The sequence below is a fragment of the Trachypithecus francoisi genome, unplaced genomic scaffold (assembly GCF_009764315.1).
Source record: "Trachypithecus francoisi isolate TF-2019V2 unplaced genomic scaffold, Tfra_2.0 Lachesis_group14, whole genome shotgun sequence".
Classification (NCBI taxonomy): domain Eukaryota; kingdom Metazoa; phylum Chordata; class Mammalia; order Primates; family Cercopithecidae; genus Trachypithecus; species Trachypithecus francoisi.
The window spans coordinates 60,586,933-60,605,055 of record NW_022681459.1 but is presented as its reverse complement, the minus strand read 5'-3'; the positions used below and the strand labels follow the sequence as shown (position 1 = coordinate 60,605,055).

At 48.4% G+C, this 18,123-nt stretch overlaps 1 protein-coding gene across 2 annotated transcripts in view; it reads left to right on the top strand.

The window, feature by feature from the left end:
• Position 1: 1 nt before the first annotated feature.
• The window catches only part of ACO2 (aconitase 2), a 68,368-nt gene continuing 50,246 nt past the window's right edge, over positions 2–18,123 (top strand). Inside the window, exons 1-2 of one of the 2 annotated variants that reach the window (XM_033233805.1) lie at positions 307–354; positions 520–680. Coding sequence is in view for 1 of the 2 variants with exons in the window: in XM_033233804.1 (XP_033089695.1) it covers positions 319–354 (36 nt within the window). In the remaining variant the exon portion in view is untranslated. Of the gene's footprint in view, positions 355–519; positions 681–18,123 lie in introns of both variants that reach the window. The other variant, XM_033233804.1, reaches the window with a different exon arrangement.

The window sequence follows — 18,123 nt, the reverse complement described above, 5'->3', positions numbered from 1 at the left end:
TCCTGCCAGGTGCATGAAAGTCTTAAAAACTCTCCCAGATTTGGATGGCAGAGATAACTAAAATTTTTTCTTGGATAAAACATATTTGTGCTTGGTATCTACTTCTGCAAGTGTCTTTAGGCAGTTCTATTTCCTCTTGCATGTCTGTTCATTACTCTTGAGCTCCGCTCATTGCGTTTGCAGCGTTCCGGCGCCTCTAGGGAGGCCTCGCCTTCACTGTGACGCCCCACTCTTCCGGGCACGCCCCTGCCCAAAGGCTTTAAAAGCCGCCGTTTGGGACGTCACTTGCATGCGACCTCATCTTTGTCAGTGCACAAAATGGCGCCCTACAGCCTACTGGTGACTCGGCTGCAGGTGAGCGAGCTCAGGGACCTCTGGGTTCACGGGGGCGGGGTGCCTCCTACTGTGCCGGCGGCTATGGGCGAGGCAGGGCGAGGCGGGCCCGACCTGGGGCCAACTTCTCGTGTACCTGTTCCGGTTGTGGGCCCAGCACCCGTGTCCGATCCTCTGGTGTCCTAGGTCAAGGCGTCCCCGGCACAGTCAGCTTTCCTGGCCCTGTCCCCGCCTCGCAAGAAGCGTGGGCCCAAGCAGCGGCGGCCGGGTGAAGAGCGGAGGCACCTCTTTCTTCTTTTTGAGGACAGCATTCCCTGCTCCCGTGGGGTGTCCTTCCATTCCTCAAGGTGAGGACAAGGTGACTAGGGGGCGCGGTCGTTGTTGAGCCTTCCAGGCTCAGTTCCTGAGGCCTCACTTCCCATCTCTTAGCAACAGAGACATGACAGCATCTGCGGTTGCCAGGCCTGGAGTCTGGAGAAGAAACTAGGACCCTGTACCACCTTTTGAGGACCCTGCGGAACATGGAATGCCCGAGGGGGGAGGTGGTCTTCTGGGCCCCTACGTAGTAAATAATAGTAATAGTCTCTCACGTTTGCACAAGATTTGAGGACTGTTTTTTAATTCTTCATAATATTATTTGATTCATGTAATCATAGGAATGAGATGATTTTTCTCATTTGATAGGTGATAAAACTGGTAGAAAGTAGGTGGAAGTTCTGGTTCTCAGAGTGTCACCGAAGTGCTGTGGCAGAAGCGTGGGCCCTACCACCACTGAGTTCTTGTTTATGTCAGCCTGCCCTCACAGAACTTTCTGAACCAGGGTGCGATTATTTCTGTTTGTCAGAATGCAGTACGAATATTTTGAGCTCACAGTAAGTTGCTTGTCAAATATGGGAGGATAAGGAGACTCCAGTTTGACCTTGACTCCCCCATTAGGAGCTATCTAGAAAGCTGACCGACTGCCAGATGATTTTTTCACTTCTAACTTGACAGCCCTGGGAAGGTGTTATACTCAAAGGTTCAATGTCACATGTGTCCTTTGTTAATAAAAATCAAGCAAGCATCTGTAGACATTCTCCGTAAACCTTTCACAGTTAACTTTGTGAATCTTTTTTGGATCAAGTGGCGCAACTTTGATAATAGAATTTTACAAGTTGTTATGCGTTGTACTTTCAAGAAGCATTGTGGTACTTGAAGTTATTTTTTTATTTTTATTTTTATTTTTTTGAGACGGAGTCTCGCTCCGTCGCCCAGGCTGGAGTGCAATGGCGGGATCTCAGCTCACTGCAAGCTCCGCCTCCCAGGTTTACGCCATTCTCCTGCCTCAGCCTCCCGGGTAGCTGGGACTACAGGCGCCCGCCACCTCGCCCGGCCAGCTTTTTGTGTTTTTTTTAGTAGAGACGGGGTTTCACCCTGTTAGCCAGGATGGTCTCGATCTCCTGATCTCGTGATCCGCCTGTCTCGGCCTCCCAAAGTGCTGGGATTACAGGCTTGAGCCACCACGCCTGGCCACTTGAAGTTATTTTTAATCACATTGTTTAAATTTAAACCATGTGGTTTAAAATAAAATATTTTATCCGAAAGAAAATATTTCTGATCTCAATTCTGGGCAAAGGCAAAGGATTGCACCTAATTATCTCTTCACATCTTTTTTTTTTTCCTTTGAGACAGAGTCTCGCTCTGTCACCCAGGCTGGAGTGCAATGGTGCAATCTTGGCTGGCTGCAACTCTGCCTCCCAGGTTCGAGTGACTCTCCTGCCTCAGCTTCCCGAGTAGCTGGGATTACAGGCGTGTGCCACCATGCTTGGCTACTTTCTGTATTTTTAGTAGAGACAGGGTTTCACCATGTTGACCAGGCTGGTCACAAACTACTGACCTCAAGTAATTGGCCTGCCTCAGCCTCCCAAAGTCCTAGGATTACAGGTGTGAGCCACCCCATCTGGCCTCTTCAGATCTTTTGATTCTCTAGGTTAATGATGTAGAAACAGTTGTTTCTTCCTGTCTCATGAGTTAAGGGAGTCAGGCTAGATTATTTGGTAAGATAAATGATTATAGAGTTCTTGAACTTGGAAGAGAAGAATAATATCACACCATTTTGAACTGAAAAGGATCTTGGAAAGTGTGAGTATTAGACTGGTGTAAAAGGAGATCTGGGCTGTAGTTCATACTCTTTCCTGATCCTGTGACCTTGAGTAAGTTACTTCCTGAATCCATTGTCAATTGAGGATGATCTTCATTGAACAAATGTATATTCAGCAACTGGATGTTAGAAAGTGATGAGTAAGTAGAATGAGTTTACGACCATCATGTTGACTAACCTCTTTTACAGGTGGAAAATTGAAGACCTTGAGAGCCTGGGTGACTTCCAGTAGCAGAGTCAGGATTAAAATCCTGGTCTCCTTATTTGTTCCTTCAGCTAAGATGAATGAACAATATTATACAGTTTGCACACTGCCTTCCGATAACCAGGCTGTCACGGTTTCTCTGAGAAGCTTGTACATTTACCTCTTTTGTTCTTTTGTGCTTAGATACATTTGAGAAGTGATGGTTACTACCTTAATAGTCATATATGCAAAACCCTATGGCTGTAGTCAATTCATTCCTACTTCATTCACCATATATTTACTGAGCGCCCACTGCTTGTTCTGAATACCGTGGTAAGCAAAGACGGTCCCTGTTCTTGTGGAACTTCCACTGTATTCTATTGTACCTGACTGCAGAGGGTCTTGGAGATCTTTCTCAGCCAAATATGGTATTTTTCTTTCCTTGTCTGGACCAAAGGTGAAGGTAGATAATAGAATGATGGGTGTTACTCCCAGCACTAAGAGTACCTAGCATTTATCTTCCTGTGTATGACCAATTTCACATGACTCTGTGAGATGAGTCAGGCTTATTAGCCTGATTCATAGATGAAGAAACAGAATTAGAGAGCAAACGTAGTGTTATGGTTGAGAGCATGGACTCTGGCATCAGACAACCTAGATTTGAATTCTGTAATAACTCTAATCCTCATATAGCTGTGGTTTTGGATAAGTTACTCAACCTCTCTGCACCTGTTTCCTTGCCTTTAGATACAATAAAAAGAGTATATCTGTTTCAATCATGTATAGTTGCAAAGTATTTAGAACCCTTCCTGGTACTTAGTAAGGGCTATATAATTGCTAAATAAATACGTGGCCAGGCACGGTGGCTCACGCCTGTAATCCCAGCACTTTGGGAGGCTGAGGCAGGTGTATCACAAGGTCAGGAGTTCAAGACCAGCCTGGCCAATATGGTGAAACTCCATCTCTACTAAAAATACAAAAATCAGCAGGGCGTGGTGGCTCGTGCCTATAGTCCAAGCTACTCAGGAGGCTGAGGTGGAAGAATCCCTTGAACCCAGGAGGCGGAGGTTGCAGTAAGCTGCAATCACGCCACTGCACTCCAGCCTGGGTGACAGAGCGAGGCTCCGTCTCAAAAAAAAGTAAGGCCTAGGCCCTTATCAGTAGTTGTTAGTAGGTATGATTTGAATCTGGACATGTCTGATTCCGAAGCCTGAGGGCTTAGCAACTGGCGCTATACTGCTTCCCTTTGGCATCAAGCTCAACCTGTGGATCAGGGCACCATAGATGCACCATAACCTCAGAACAGTGCTAAACTGAATGGGTACTCTTGTTTGACAATACCTGTTACCAGGTAGTAAGATTAGAAACAAGAAAATAGGAGGTGGGTTTTCTTTTGTTTTGTTTTTTAAAGAAATGGGGGCCGGGCGCGGTGGCTCAAGCCTGTAGTCCCAGCACTTTGGGAGGCCGAGACGGGCGGATCACGAGGTCAGGAGATCGAGACCATCCTGGCTCATGCGGTGAAACCCCGTCTCTACTAAAAAATACAAAAAACTAGCTGGGCGAGGTGGCGGGCGCCTGTAGTCCCAGCTACTTGGGAGGCTGAGGCAGGAGAATGGCATGAACCCAGGAGGTGGAGCTTGCAGTGAGCTGAGATCCGGCCACTGCACTCCAGCCTGGGCGACAGAGCGAGACTCCGTCTCAAAAAAAAAAAAAAGAAAAGAAAAGGGGGTCTCACTATGTTGCCCAGGCTGGTCTCAAATTCCTGTGCTCAAGCAATCCTCCTGGCTTGGCTTCCCAAAGTGCTGAGATTACAAGTGTGAGCCACTGCAACCAGCTAAGGAGGTGAGATTTTTTAAAAACCACATTTACTCTCTGTTTTTTAGCATTTATTTTTGTGCATATGACTGAGTAGTACACAAGAGGGGTTAAGCAGTTGAAAATATGTTTATTAGGTATTTGGTTTTGCCTTGAGATAACTGGGGTTTTGAGGTTTCATGTGACCTTGGGGGAAGTCATGTAACCTCTTGCATATAAATTTGTGATGGCAGTTACCTACAAAAATATTTGGTAGAAATTCTCTGTGCCATGTTAAAATCAAATCTTGGTTTGAATTGTGAAATAGATGATTCTGGTTGTATGGTCACTGTGATAACCTTCCCAGATATCAGTTGTTATTAGAATTGAGTGAATGAATGAATTGTTAAATAAGCTTCCATCTTAGATGTGGACAGAGGGAACAGGGATAGGATCCTGAGGATTAAGGGAGCACATCATTGCCTTTCAAACCAATTGCTTCACAATGTTCTTTGAACGCTTTGGCTGGGCTGGGTGGCTTACACCTCTATTCCCAGCACATTGGGAGGCCGAGGCGGGTGCATCACCTGAGATCAGAAATTCATGACCAGCCTGGCCAACATGGTGAAACCCAATTGCTAATAAAAACACAAAATAAGCTGGGTGTGGTGGCACATACCTGTAATCCCAGCCACTTGGGAGGCTGAGGCAGAAGAATCACTTGAACCCAGGAGGCAGAGGTGGCAGTGAACCGAGATCGTGCCATTACACTGCAGCCGGGGCAACAAGAATGAAACTCTGTCTCAACCAAAAAAAAGAAAAAGCTTAATGTCTCAAGAAAAAAAAAAGAAAAAGCTTAATGTCTAACACTGCCTAGCGTTGTTCTAGACACTGGGGATGCAGTAGTGAACAAGAATAGTGGGGCTTAAATTGTAGTCCTGGGGAAAATAAGTAGAAAAATAAGAATATTGTATTACTCAGTGTTGTGGGAAAGATAAGGTAGAGAGAATGGGATGGGAACGTGGCATTTTTAACTGGGGTATTTGGGGAAGACCTGATAGAAGAGGTGACATCTGAACTGAGGCTTAGATGATACGAACGCAGCCGTTTAGCCTTTTTGGAGGAGACTTCAAATAGAAGGAGCATGTGCAGAGCACCCATCTAGGTGTGAGCTGAGTGTGTTGAGGATAAGAGCTAAGGCCAGTGTTGCTACAGTGTCCTGAGGAGCAAAAGGTCTGACCAAGAGGCCAGGGCTAGGGTCAGGCAGGCTTCGGTAAGGAAATCCAAGTGTAGTGAAAATCCACTGGAAGATTTTAAGCCAGGGAGTGACATGATCTGATCATCTGGGCTGCTGCGTGCATGGTGGACCATAGAGGGTCAAAAGGAGGAGGCGGGGAGAACAGCGTGGGACTGTTGGGAGTCATCCCAGGAATGGCAGAGGTGTCTGGGACTAGGATCTGGGGGTGGAGATAATGAGATGTATTCAAAATTGGGATATATTCAGAGGCAGATGGGTTGGCACATGGGCGGGATAGAGAATAAGGGTGACTCCTAGGTTTGGGATCTTAGTAACTGAGGGATGGGTGAGCTTGAATTCAGTGATCATGTGTTTGCACAGTAATTTTTTTTTTTTTTTTTTTTGAGACGGAGTCTGGCTCTTTCGCCCAGGCTAGAGTGCAGTGGCGCGATCTCGGCTCACTGCAAGCTCCGCCTCCCGGGTTCACGCCATTCTCCCGCCTCAGCCTCCGAGTAGCTGGGACTACAGGCGCCCGCCACCACGCCCGGCTAGTTTTTTGTATTTTTAGTAGAGACGGGGTTTCACCATGTTAGCCAGGATGGTCTTGATCTCCTGACCTCGTGATCCACCTGCCTCGGCCTCCCAAAGTGCTGGGATTACAGGCTTGAGCCACCGCGCCCGGCCCCAGCTAATTTTTTTTGTATTTTCAGTAGAGTCAGGATTTCACATGTTAGCCAGGATGGTCTCGATCTCCTGACCTCGTGATCCGCCCGTCTCGACCTCCCAAAGTGCTAGGATTACAGGTGTGAGCCACCGCGCCCAGCCAAGCCTTTTTTTTCTTTTCTTTTCTTTTTTTTTTTTTTTTTTTTTTTTTGAGACGGAGTCTCGCTCTGTCACCCAAGCTGGAGTGCACTGGCCAGATCTCAGCTCACTGCAAGCTCCGCCTCCCGGGTTCACACCATTCTCCTGCCTCAGCCTCCCGAGTAGCTGGGACTACAGGTGCCCGCCAGCTCACCCGGCTAGTTTTTTGTATTTTTTAGGAGAGACGGGGTTTCACCGTGTTAGCCAGGATGGTCTCAATCTCCTGACCTTGTGATCCGCCCGTCTCGGCCTCCCACAGTCTTTTATTTTTTGAGACAAAGTCTCACTCTGTTGCCCAGGCTGGAGTGCAGTTGCGTGATCTTGGCTCACTGCAAGCTCCACCTCCCAGGTTCACATCATTCTCCTGCCTCAGCCTCCCAAGCAGCTGGGACTACAGGTGCCTGCTATCACGTCCAGCTAATTTTTTTGTATTTTTAGTAAAGACAGGGTTTCACTGTGTTAACCAGGATGGTCTTGATCTCCTGACCTCGTGATCCTCCTGCCTCGGCCTCCCAAAGTGCTGGGATTACAGGCGTGAGCCACCATGCCCAGCCTCCTCAGTACTTATAAAAATTAGCTGAGGGCAGAATCTCATTGATAAATTATTGATTCTTTCATCAATTCTCAAGTACTTTATTTCACAGGTGAGAAAGCCAGATGACGTCTAGTGTCTTACCCAGGGGCCCTCACTTGAGTAGAGTATGAGCATCTCGTCTCATGTGGACTCTGTCCTATCTGGTTTTATTGGGAAACCTGGTGTGTATCCAAGAGGGCCATCTTGTAAATGCTTACCTTTTTTTTTTTTTTTTTTTTGAGACGGAGTCTCGCTCTGTCGCCCAGGCTGGAGTACAGTGGCCGGATCTCAGCTCACTGCAAGCTCCACCTCTCGGGTTTACGCCATTCTCCTGCCTCAGCCTCCCAAGTAGCTGGGACTACAGGCGCCCGCCAACTCGCCCGGCTAGTTTTTTGTATTTTTTAGTAGAGACGGGGTTTCACCGTGTTAGCTAGGTTGGTCTCCATCTCCTGACCTCGTGATCCACCTGTCTCGGCCTCCCAAAGTGCTGGGATTACAGGCTTGAGCCACCGCGCCCAGCCGCTTACCTTTTTTATTAAAAAACAACAACAAAAAAAAAGGATTCTTTTTTCCTGATTCTTTTTTCCTTTTTTTTTTTTTTTTTTTTTTTTGAGATAGGGCCTCATTTTGTCACCCAGGCTGGAGTGCAGTGGTGTAATTATAGCTCACTGAAGCCTCAACCTCCTGGGCTCAAGTAATCCTCCCACCTCAGCCTCCCTAGTAGCTGGGACTAGAGGTGTGTGGTACCACACCCAACTAATTTTTTATTTTTTGTAGAGATGGGGATCTTGCCATGTCACCCAAGCTGGTCTTGAACTCCTGGACTCCCAAAGTGCTGGAATTATAGGCATGAGCCAATGCACCCGGCCAGTGGAAAGTATTTAAAGTGAGTGTTAAGTCTTTCTTGGCTCCAGTTTTCTTTGATGGGCCTGGTTTTCCCAGCACCTGGTTTGGATGGCAGTGGTGGGCTCTAGGCCTCTCAGCATGAAGAAGGGAAGGTATTGCAGAGAGGCTTCTTGTAGCCTTTAAAAAGCAACAAATGGGCCGGGCGTGGTGGCTCACGCCTGTAATCCCAGCACTTTGGGAGGCTGAGGCGGGCGGATCACAAGGTCAGGAGTTTGAGACCAGCCTGGCCAATGTGATGAAACCCCGTCTCTACTAAAAATACAAAAAAAAAATTAACTGGGCGTGGTGTGCATGCCTGTGATCCCAGCTACTCGGGAGGCTGAGGCAGGAGAACCACTTGAACCCGGGAGGCGGAGATTGTGGTGAGCTGAGATTATGCCACTGCGCTCTAGCCTGGGCAACAGGAGTGAAACTCTGTTTCAAAAAAAAAAAAAGGCAGCAGATAGACCATCAGGAGCCTTGGGAAGACTTCTGCCACTGGCTTACTGTGTAGCTTCGGGCAAAGTCTCAACTCTCTGTGGTCCTGCAGTTAGTTACACATCTGCAAAATGGTGTAATTAATAACTACCCTTAAGTTAAGAAAGGTTCTGAAGGCCTAATATTTGAAAAGTTGTTTTGACTGTGTTTGATATGCTATAAAGCACTGTGGGCCGGGTGTGGTGCCTCACACCTGTAATCCCAGCACTTTGGGAGCCCAAGGCAGGTGGATCGTCTGAAGTCAGGAGTTCAAGACCAGCCTGACCAACGTGGTGAAACCCCATCTGTACTTAAAATACAAAATTAGGTGTGGTGGCGCATGCCTGTAATCTCAGCTACTTGGGAGGCTAAGACAGGAGAATCATTTGAACCTGGGAGGTGGAGGTTGTAGTGAGTCAAGATTGTGCAATTGCACTCCAGCATGAATGAAACTGTCTTTTTCATTCCAGCAAGAATGAAACTCTGTCTTTTTTTTTTTTTTTTTTGAGACAGAGTCTCGCTCTGTTGCCCAAACTGGAGTGCAGTGGCCGGATCTCAGATCACTGCAAGTTCCGCCTTTCGGGTTCATGCCATTCTCCTGCCTCAGCCTCCCGAGTAGCTGGGACTATAGGCGCCCGCCACCTCGCCCGGCTAGTTTTTTGTATTTTTTAGTAGAGACGGGGTTTCACCGGGTTAGCCAGGATGGTCTCGATCTCCTGACCTTGTGATCCGCCCATCTCAGCCTCCCAAAGTGCTGGGATTACAGGCTTGAGCCACCGCGCCCGGCGAAACTCTGTCTTAAAAAAAAAAAGGCCAGACGTGGTGGCTCACACCTGTAATCCCAGCACTTTGGGAGGCTGAGGCAGGCGGATCACCTGAGGTCAGGAGTTCGAGACCAGCCTGACCAACATGGTGAAACCCCATCGCTACTAAAAATAGAAAAAAATTAGCCAGGTGTGTTGGTGGTCGCCTGTAGACCCAGCTACTCAGGGGACTGAGGTACGAGAATTGCTTGAACCTGGTGGGCAGAGCTTGCAGTGAGCCGAGATGGCGCCAGTGTACTCAAGCCTGGGCAACAGAGTGAGACTGTCTCAAAAAAAAAAAAAAAAAAAAGCATTGTGAATAGTTTCTGATACTATTTTAGGAATAGGCCATTTCTAAGATTGAGAGTAGGGACAGATTTTCCCCTTGTGGAGTATCTTCATTTGGAAGTCTTGAAAGGTAGGGAGAACGGGCTGGGCATGGTGACTCATGGCTGTAATCCCAGGACTTTGAGAGGCTGAGGTGGGTGGATCACTTGGGGTCAGGAGTTCAATACCAGCCTGGCCAACATGGTGAAACCCTGTCTCTACTAAAACACAAAAAATTAGCTGGGCATGGTGGCATGTGCCTGTAATCCCATTTACTTGGGAGGCTGAGGCAGGAGAATCACTTGAACCTGATTCTCCTGTCTCAGCCTCCCAAGTAAATTAAAGATAGGGAGAATGGTTTCCTTAGTTTTATTTTGCAGAACCTGGGTCAGAGGAAAGGGTACCAGCTTTGGAGCCAGGCCTGGAATTCCACCTTGCTGCGTGACCCTAGGCAAAATAGTTAGCATTCCAGAGCTTCAGTTTCCTTATCCGTAAAATGGGCACAATGCCTTCTGCCTCACAGGGTAGTCATGGGATTGTGTGGATAAAGTACTTGGGGCAAATCCAGTGCAGGATAGAGGCACTTGGTGAATATTCGTTTCTGTCTCCAGCCCCTGCAGATGGCCCATGTCGTCCATCACCCTAGCCTTTATCCTCAGCTCATACGTTTAAAAAAGACCAGTTGTGGCCGGGTGCGGTGGCTCACGCCTGTAGTCCCAGCACTTTGGGAGACTGAGATGGGTGGATCACAAGGTCAGGAGTTTGAGACCAGTCTGGCCAATGTAATGAAACCCCGTCTCTACTAAAAATACAAAAATGAGCCAGGCAAGGTGACGCGCGCCTGTAGTACCAGCTACTTGGGAGGCTGAGGCAGAAGAATCACTTGAACTCGGGAAGCAGAGGATGCAGTGAGCCGAAATCACGCTGCTGCACTCCAGCCTGGGCAACAGAGCGAGACTCAGTCTCAAAAAAAAAAAAAAAAAAACAGTTGTGAGAATTGCTTGTTCCTCCCATCATCTCCCCAGATAACAGATAGGTGGTAGTTGTTCAAGGAAACCTTTTTTTTTTTCACCCCCAAGACAGAGTCTCGCTTTGTTACTCAGTCTGGATGCAGTGGCCCGATCTTATTGCAACCTCCACTTACTGGGTTCAAGCGATTCTCCTGCCCCAGTCTCCCACGTAGCTGGGATCACAGGCGTGCACCACCACGCCCAGCTCATTTTTGCATTTTTATTTTAGTAGAGACGGGGTCTCACTCTGTTGACAAGGCTGGTTTCTAACTCCTGACCTCAAGTGGTCCACCCGTCCCAGCCTCCCAAAATATGGCGCCTGGCCAAGAAAACCCTTTCAATACTGTTTTAAAAGAGTTGGGGGAAGAGGTAGAAATGAATCTTTTGGTTTAGTTTTTTAATTATCTAAGGACAACATTGGGGAAGTGAGCTTTAGAGTTATATTTGCAGTATTTATTTTTATCATGAAATATTCAAGTCTAGGCCCTTGGTGAATTGAGGCCTGGTGAGTGTTTCTGCTTTCCCCCTGGAGAGGTTGAGATGGTTTCTGATTGGGAGCTTTAATTCTGTGGGCATTTGTGGGACTTACCAAAGAGGTATCTGGAGTTCTTTTAAAACCCCCACCCTGTCCCTGCCACATTTCTGTTTTTTTGTTTTGTTTTGTTTTGTTTTTGTTTTTGTTTTTGTTTTGAGAAGGAGTCTCACTCTGTAGCCCAAGCGGGAGTGCAGTGGCACGATCTCTGCTTACTGCAACCTTCGCCTCTGGGGCTCAAGCGATTCTCCTTCCTCAGCCTCCCAAGTAGCTAGGACCAGAGGCATGCACCACCACACCCGGTTAATTTTTTTGTATGCCACACTTCTTTTTTTATTTTTTATTTTATTTTATTTTTTTTGAGACGGAGTCTCGCTCTGTCACCCAAGCTGGAGTGCACTGGCCAGATCTCAGCTCACTGCAAGCTCCGCCTCCCGGGTTCACGCCATTCTCCTGCCTCAGCCTCCCGAGTAGCTGGGACTACAGGCGCCCGCCACCTCGCCCGGCTAGTTTTTTTTTTTTTTTTTGTATTTTTTAGTAGAGACGGGGTTTCACCGTGTTAGCCAGGATGGTCTCGATCTGCTGACCTCGTGATCCGCCCGCCTTGGCCTCCCAAAGTGCTGGGATTACAGGCTTGAGCCACCGCGCCCGGCCGCCACACTTTTTTAGTTCCTTATACCGGGCTCTTTCACCTTCCGCAGGGTATCTGTGGTTGTGGTATTTATAAGCACTCACCGTGTCATGAGTGTGTTCACAGAGCTGATCTAAGACAAGGGCCCTGTCTGTGGAAGAGCTTTTAGGGTGGTGAGGGAGAGTCATCTAAATAACTATAATACATGGCGCTGAAGCAATGAGTAGGTGGAGGGATTTGCTGGATGGGGCTAAATACAGCCTCAGCCACCCATCCTGGAAGATGGATGTAGTGGTGGTGTGTTTGGTCCGCCCACTGACAACAGCAGATGCCCATCCAGGCCTGGAGGAGCAGAGAAACGCATTACCCACCATCTGCTGAGTAATCAGGCCCTCTGCGCCAGTCACAGAACTAGGTCTTGTTTTACAAATATTGCCTCATTTGTCCTTCACAACAACCCTAAGAAATACATATGAGTAGCCTGTTTCACAATGATGAAACTGAGTCCCAGAGAGGTTAAATAGCTCATCTGAGGTCACAGCTAGCACATGAATGCAGATTTGACTGCAGAACCCAGGCTTTGAATCAGTCAGCCAAACCGTTTCCCCAGAGGGAGTAGAAACTGATCTCTGTCGAGTGGGCTGGATATAGGGGACACAGTTCAGTCGGCTCTGTGCCCGTTTGGGTGTATGTCTTTGGGACTGTGATTGTCTCCTGCCCTAAATACCAGCGAGGCTGGTGGGGGAGAGGCTAGAGCGGTAGGTTGCACAGAGGCAGCTTTATTCCTTGACTGAGCTTCGGCTCAGCCTCACGGGCTGCCTGTTGAGCTTGCAGAGGATGCCCATCTCAAGTGTGTAGGTGCAGAGCTGCTGCCTGTGGGGCCAGAGCAGGGTTTGGGATTTGTATGCAGTTCACAGTGTACAACTGATGTGGGCAGCAAAAGAGAATTAGTCACATGAGCTAATCTGTCATCGGCCTATTCCGTAAAGGAACCCCCTGCTGCCTCTGGTACCCATTTAGAGGCTCTGACTTGGAGAGACATGGCGCCTCGCTCCCTTTCCAAGCGTCTGAAAAGGACTGCATCACTTTTGTGCCTGCCAGTTGCATAGCAACCAAGCTAGCTGACTGCCTGCTGGCAGGAGGGAATTGTTTAGCTTTGGTTTCTTAGGAGAGGAGCCAGGCGTCGCCTACCAGGAGGGGGAGAAAATTGTTAGAAGCCCTGCAGTGGAGGTGTGGGAAGATGCTTCTTAGGAGGGTGTGGACTGATGGGTATTTCTGTGTTGCCCGCTTAGAGTCCACCTGAGACTTCTCTGCCAGGAAGGGCTAGGCATTTAGTTGCTAAGAGATGTGAGCCTGAAGTCATCCTTCTGTGAAATGGGCTGCCTTACAATGTATGAGTTCCGCACTGCTGGAGACAACTTGGCTAGGTTGGGTGAGTGTGTTAGGCATTCAAATGCAGAAAGAGTGGATAGATGAGGCCTTTTCAGTTCCAAGATGTGCTGTCCTGGTGCTTGGGACCTGCCCTGGGGCTCTGATCTTTGGTGACTGGGAGGGAGAATTAGGGGGCATAGTGGAAAAACATCTGCCTATAATCCTCTCCCCAGTACGCAGGCAGGCCATGTTTTAGTAGCAGCATCTCATTCTCCCCGGAGAACTGAGTAACAGCAGCTTATGTTTATCGAATGCCTGCCAGAAACCCAGCTACCAAGCTCTATGCCTTTCGTATATTTTTTTGTTACAGAATGCAGTATATTCAGAAAACTTCTCTTCTTCCCGTCCCAGTCCCCAGGGGAATTTTGTGTTTATCATTCTAGACTTTTTTCCTCTGTATTTACAAGTCTTTCTAATCCTCACAAAATCTCTGCCTTTTTTTTGTTGTTGTTCTTCCGAGATGGAGCCTTGCCCTGTCACCCAGGCTGCAGTACAGAGGCTCGATCTTGGCTCACAGCAGCCTCAGACTTCTGGGTTCAAGCAATTCTCCCGCCTCAGCCTCCTGAGTAGCTCAGACTATAGACACACACCACCATGCCTGGCTAATTTTTGTATTTTTTTTGTAGAGATGGAGTCTCACTTTGTTGCCTAAGCTGGTCTTGAATTTCTGGGCTCAGTAGTGGTGGTGATCCACCTGTCTCGGCTTCCTAAAGTGCTGGGATTACAGGCATGAGCCATTACCCTTGGCCAAAATCTCTGCTCTTTTACCCCCATGTTACAGAAGAGGAAATTAAGGCTCAGAGAGGTAAAGAATCTTATCTGAGGCCGGGCGCGGTGGCTCAAGCCTGTGATCCCAGCACTTTGGGAGGCCGAGACGGGCGGATCACAAGGTCAAGAGTTCGAGACCATCCTGGCTAACACGGTGAAACCCTGTCTCTACTAAAAAATACAAAAAAAGCTAGCCGGGCGAGGTGGCTGGCGCCTGTAGTCCCAGCTACTTGGGAGGCTGAGGCAGGAGAATGGCGTAAACCCAGGAGGCGGAGCTTTCAGTGAGCTGAGATCCGGCCACTGCACTCCAGCCAGGGCGACAGAGCGAGACTCGGTCTCAAAAAAAAAAAAAAAAAATCTTATCTGAGGTCCACAGCTAGGGAAGCTGAGATTCCAAGCCAGATCCCTCCAGCCCTAGAGTGGATACTGTTTCTGTGACTCGGCACTTGTCTTGGAGTGTTTCCATGGTGGCACTCTGACAGGTGCTTGGTGACTTCCTGTCACTTGTTAAAGCAACTGTCTCAAGAGACCTGGTCTCTCCGGGACCCTGGCCTGTTTGGGTGGATCAGCACCCTTAGCTCTGTAGCTTGCTCTGTGTGCTGGGGCTCACGGGTACATGGCTCCCCAACAAGCACTGCTGTGTGCACCATGCTTGACAAGGTGGGCAGAAGCCTGCCGGAGAAAAAGTCAGTCCATTTGGATTGTAGTATTCTCTGAATACAAGTGGTCCCAAGGGAAGACCTCCATCCTTTGGGAAGAGGGCAGCATGTCTGACCTTGGCCGAGTGGGGTTGCAGGGAGTTCTGAGTGGGTGTACATGTGATGTGCCGTGGAGTGGTCCCTTTTCCCATCTGCCACGGCTCTGAACCAGTGCTGTTGCTCACCACGGCCTCTGCCAGAGGCACTTAACTTGAGTATGAAGGCACAATCCAGAAGGCTGGTGTTCGTGTCACGGCTCTGCCTTCATCCATTTCATCAGTAAGTCTTTTTCGAACTTCTATGTGTTAGACATTGTCCTCGGTTCTGAATATATTGTGACCAGAATAGACCATTTTTTGTCCCCATGGAGCTTATATTTTAGTGGAGTTTACTTTCCCATCTGGTCCAAGTCTCTGTCTTCTCATGTAAACAAGGGACAGAATGACCTGTAGTAGTCCCACTTGGCACAATTGTTAGGGTAAGAGAGCTGTTGCCATCTTGCCCGCAGCGCCCTTTCTTCCTTTATCTTGCCTAGCTGTGTGGTGCCTGGCTCCCATGTGGGGGGTCTCCTGTGGGGATGCCCCTTCCCTCAGCGTTTGCCCACTGTCCTGTGTTGGTAGATGCAGGATCAGCAGAGCCTCCCTTACTCCCTGGAAGCCCTGGAGATTTGTGGATTCTCCAGCTAGACTCCAACAAAGGCACTCAGGGTCAGCAGTTGGTACCAACAACCCACGTGGAGGACTCAGCCCATCTGGCCGCTGGGCCTAAAGCAGAGGTTGGGAGAAAATCTTGGCCTCTGCAAGTTGCCAGCTTTTTGACCTTAGGCAGTCCCCTTCCCATCTCTGAGCCTCTGCAAGTTCAGGCAGGGAGGCTGAGCTATGCACAGCAAGGTTCACAAGAGTCACTGGCACAGAGATGTGCGGGAGGTGTTATTTACTCCAAAACAGATCTGTGGGCATCTGGCTACTGGTCACCTTGATGGGAGACTCCCACTTAGGTGTAAAATTACGAAGTTGTTTTGTGGCTGAGGAAGTGCTATAGGGATGCTTAGGATGGAGAAGACACAATTGTGGTTTTCAGTGATTTGAAGGGTTGATTGTGGAAGACTGACTGGCCTCATTTAATCTGGTTCCAAAGGGTAGGACTAGGAAGTTAGGCCTGTCATGTGCCAGGCACTGATCTAGATTCTCTCCTTTCATCCTCATTGCAGCCTCTGAAGGCATTCTCCCCATTTACAGAGGGAAAAAGTGATGTTTAGAGGGATTAAATAAGATAAAGGTTATACAGCTTGTAAGGGGCGGAGCTGGGATTTGAGCTCAGATCTCCAAAGCTGGAACGATGTAATGGGGGCACATTTTCATTTGATTTAAGAAGTATTGGTCTAAAATCTTAGAACTGACCAGTAGTAGAATAGGCTTTCTGGAAGAGAGTGAGCTTCCTGACCTAGTCATGGTGAACCGGTGGCTTATGGGAGTTATGAGGGGAGATTTTCTGCTTCAAGGCCACCTCAATCCTGTCCTTGGCCCCTCTGTTCCCCAGAAAGTGGGGGAAAGTGGAGGGCGAGGGCACAGTGAAAGTATTTCTTCTAGATGAGGGCCTGGGATTTACCAATGAGGATTTTACAAGGCCTGAGACGTAGGCTCCAAGTATGGGAAAAAATTTTCCCATTTCCCAGTTTTGGGAAAACTGTGTTGGATGGCCTTATGGGTGATCTCAGGAATGTCTCTGTGGCCTGAGGTTGAACTGAGCATTCAGTATGTTTTACTTTTGGAATCAGGAACTAAAAACAGAACTCTGTAAAGTTATTTTTTAAAAATATGGCTGGGTGCAGTGACTTATGCCTGTAGTCCCAGCACTTCGGGAGGCCAAGGCGGGCGGATCACTTGAGGTCAAGAGTTCAAGACCAGCTTGGCCAATATGGCAAAACCCTGTCTCTACTAAAAATACAAAAAATAGCTGGGTGTGGTGGTGCATGCCTGCAATCCCAGCTACTCAGGAGGCTGAGACAGGAGAATCACTTGAACCCAGGAGGCAGAGGTTGCAGTGAGCCAAGATTGTGCCACTGTACTCCAGCATGGGCGACAGAGTGAGACTCTGTCTCAAAAAAAATAAAAATAAAAAATAAAAAATATGCCCAGCTGGGCATGGTGGCTCACGCCTGTAATCCCAGCACTTTGGGAGGCTGAGGCGGGTGGATCACGAGGCCAAGAGTTCGAGACCAGCCTGACCAACATAGTGAAACCCCATCTCTACTACAAATACAAAAATTAGCTGAGCGTTGTGGCGTGCGCCTGTAATCCCAGCTACTTGGGAGGCTGGGGCAGGAGAATCGCTTGAACCTGGGAGGCGGAGGTTGCAGTGAGCGGAGATCGTACCACTGCATTCCAGCCTGGGCGACAAGGCGAGACTGCATCTCAAAAAAAAAAAAAAAAGCCCAAGACATCATCATTATCCTTCCTTAATACTGTGCTAGGCATGGTGGTTTACGCCTCTAATCCCAGCACTTTTGGAGGCTGAGGTGGGAGGATGGCAGATACTTGAAGATGTGTTCTCTCAAAACGAGAGTAATCTAAGAAAAAGCCATTGAATCCAGGAAACAAGAATCCAACTCAAGAGAAGGACAGGATATTCTAAGGATACGAATGGATGTGAGTTCCAGAGAGGTATGAGACCTTATGGGGAAGGAGACAGAGGCTCCAGGAGATCACAGGGCTGGTGGATCTCCTGACGCATTCATAATATTGAGTGTCGTAGCCGATGGAGAGTTTGAGGATGAATTTGTGATAGGTACACCAAGTGTTGAAGTTTGTTGTCTTTGGGGCAGATAAATGGGGGGTTGGGACTTGAGCCCTGGTTTCCTTTATAATGATAGTTTTTAAATTTTAATAATGCATGCAGATGTTACTCTGATTAAAAAAATTATATTAAAAACAAAAGTATTGGCCAGGCGCGGTGGCTCAAGCCTGTAATCCCAGCACTTTGGGAGGCCGAGACGGGCGGATCACGAGGTCAGGAGATCGAGACCATCCTGGCTAACACGGTGAAACCCCGTCTCTACTAAAAAATACAAAAATCCAGCTGGGCGAGGTGGCAGGCGCCTGTAGTCCCAGCTACTCGAGAGGCTGAGGCAGGAGAATGGCGTAAACCCAGGAGACGGAGCTTGCAGTGAGCTGAGATCCGGCCACTGCACTCCAGCCCGGGCGACAGAGTGAGACTCCGTCTCAAAAAACAAAAAAACAGGCCGGGCGCGGTGGCTCAGGCCTGTAATCCCAGCACTTTGAGAGGCCGAGACGGGCGGATCACGAGGTCAGGAGATCGAGACCATCCTGGCTAACACAGTGAAACGCCGTCTCTACTAAAAAATACAAAAAAAAAAAAAAAACTAGCCGGGCGACGTGGCGGGCGTCTGTAGTCCCAGCTACTCGGGAGGCTGAGGCA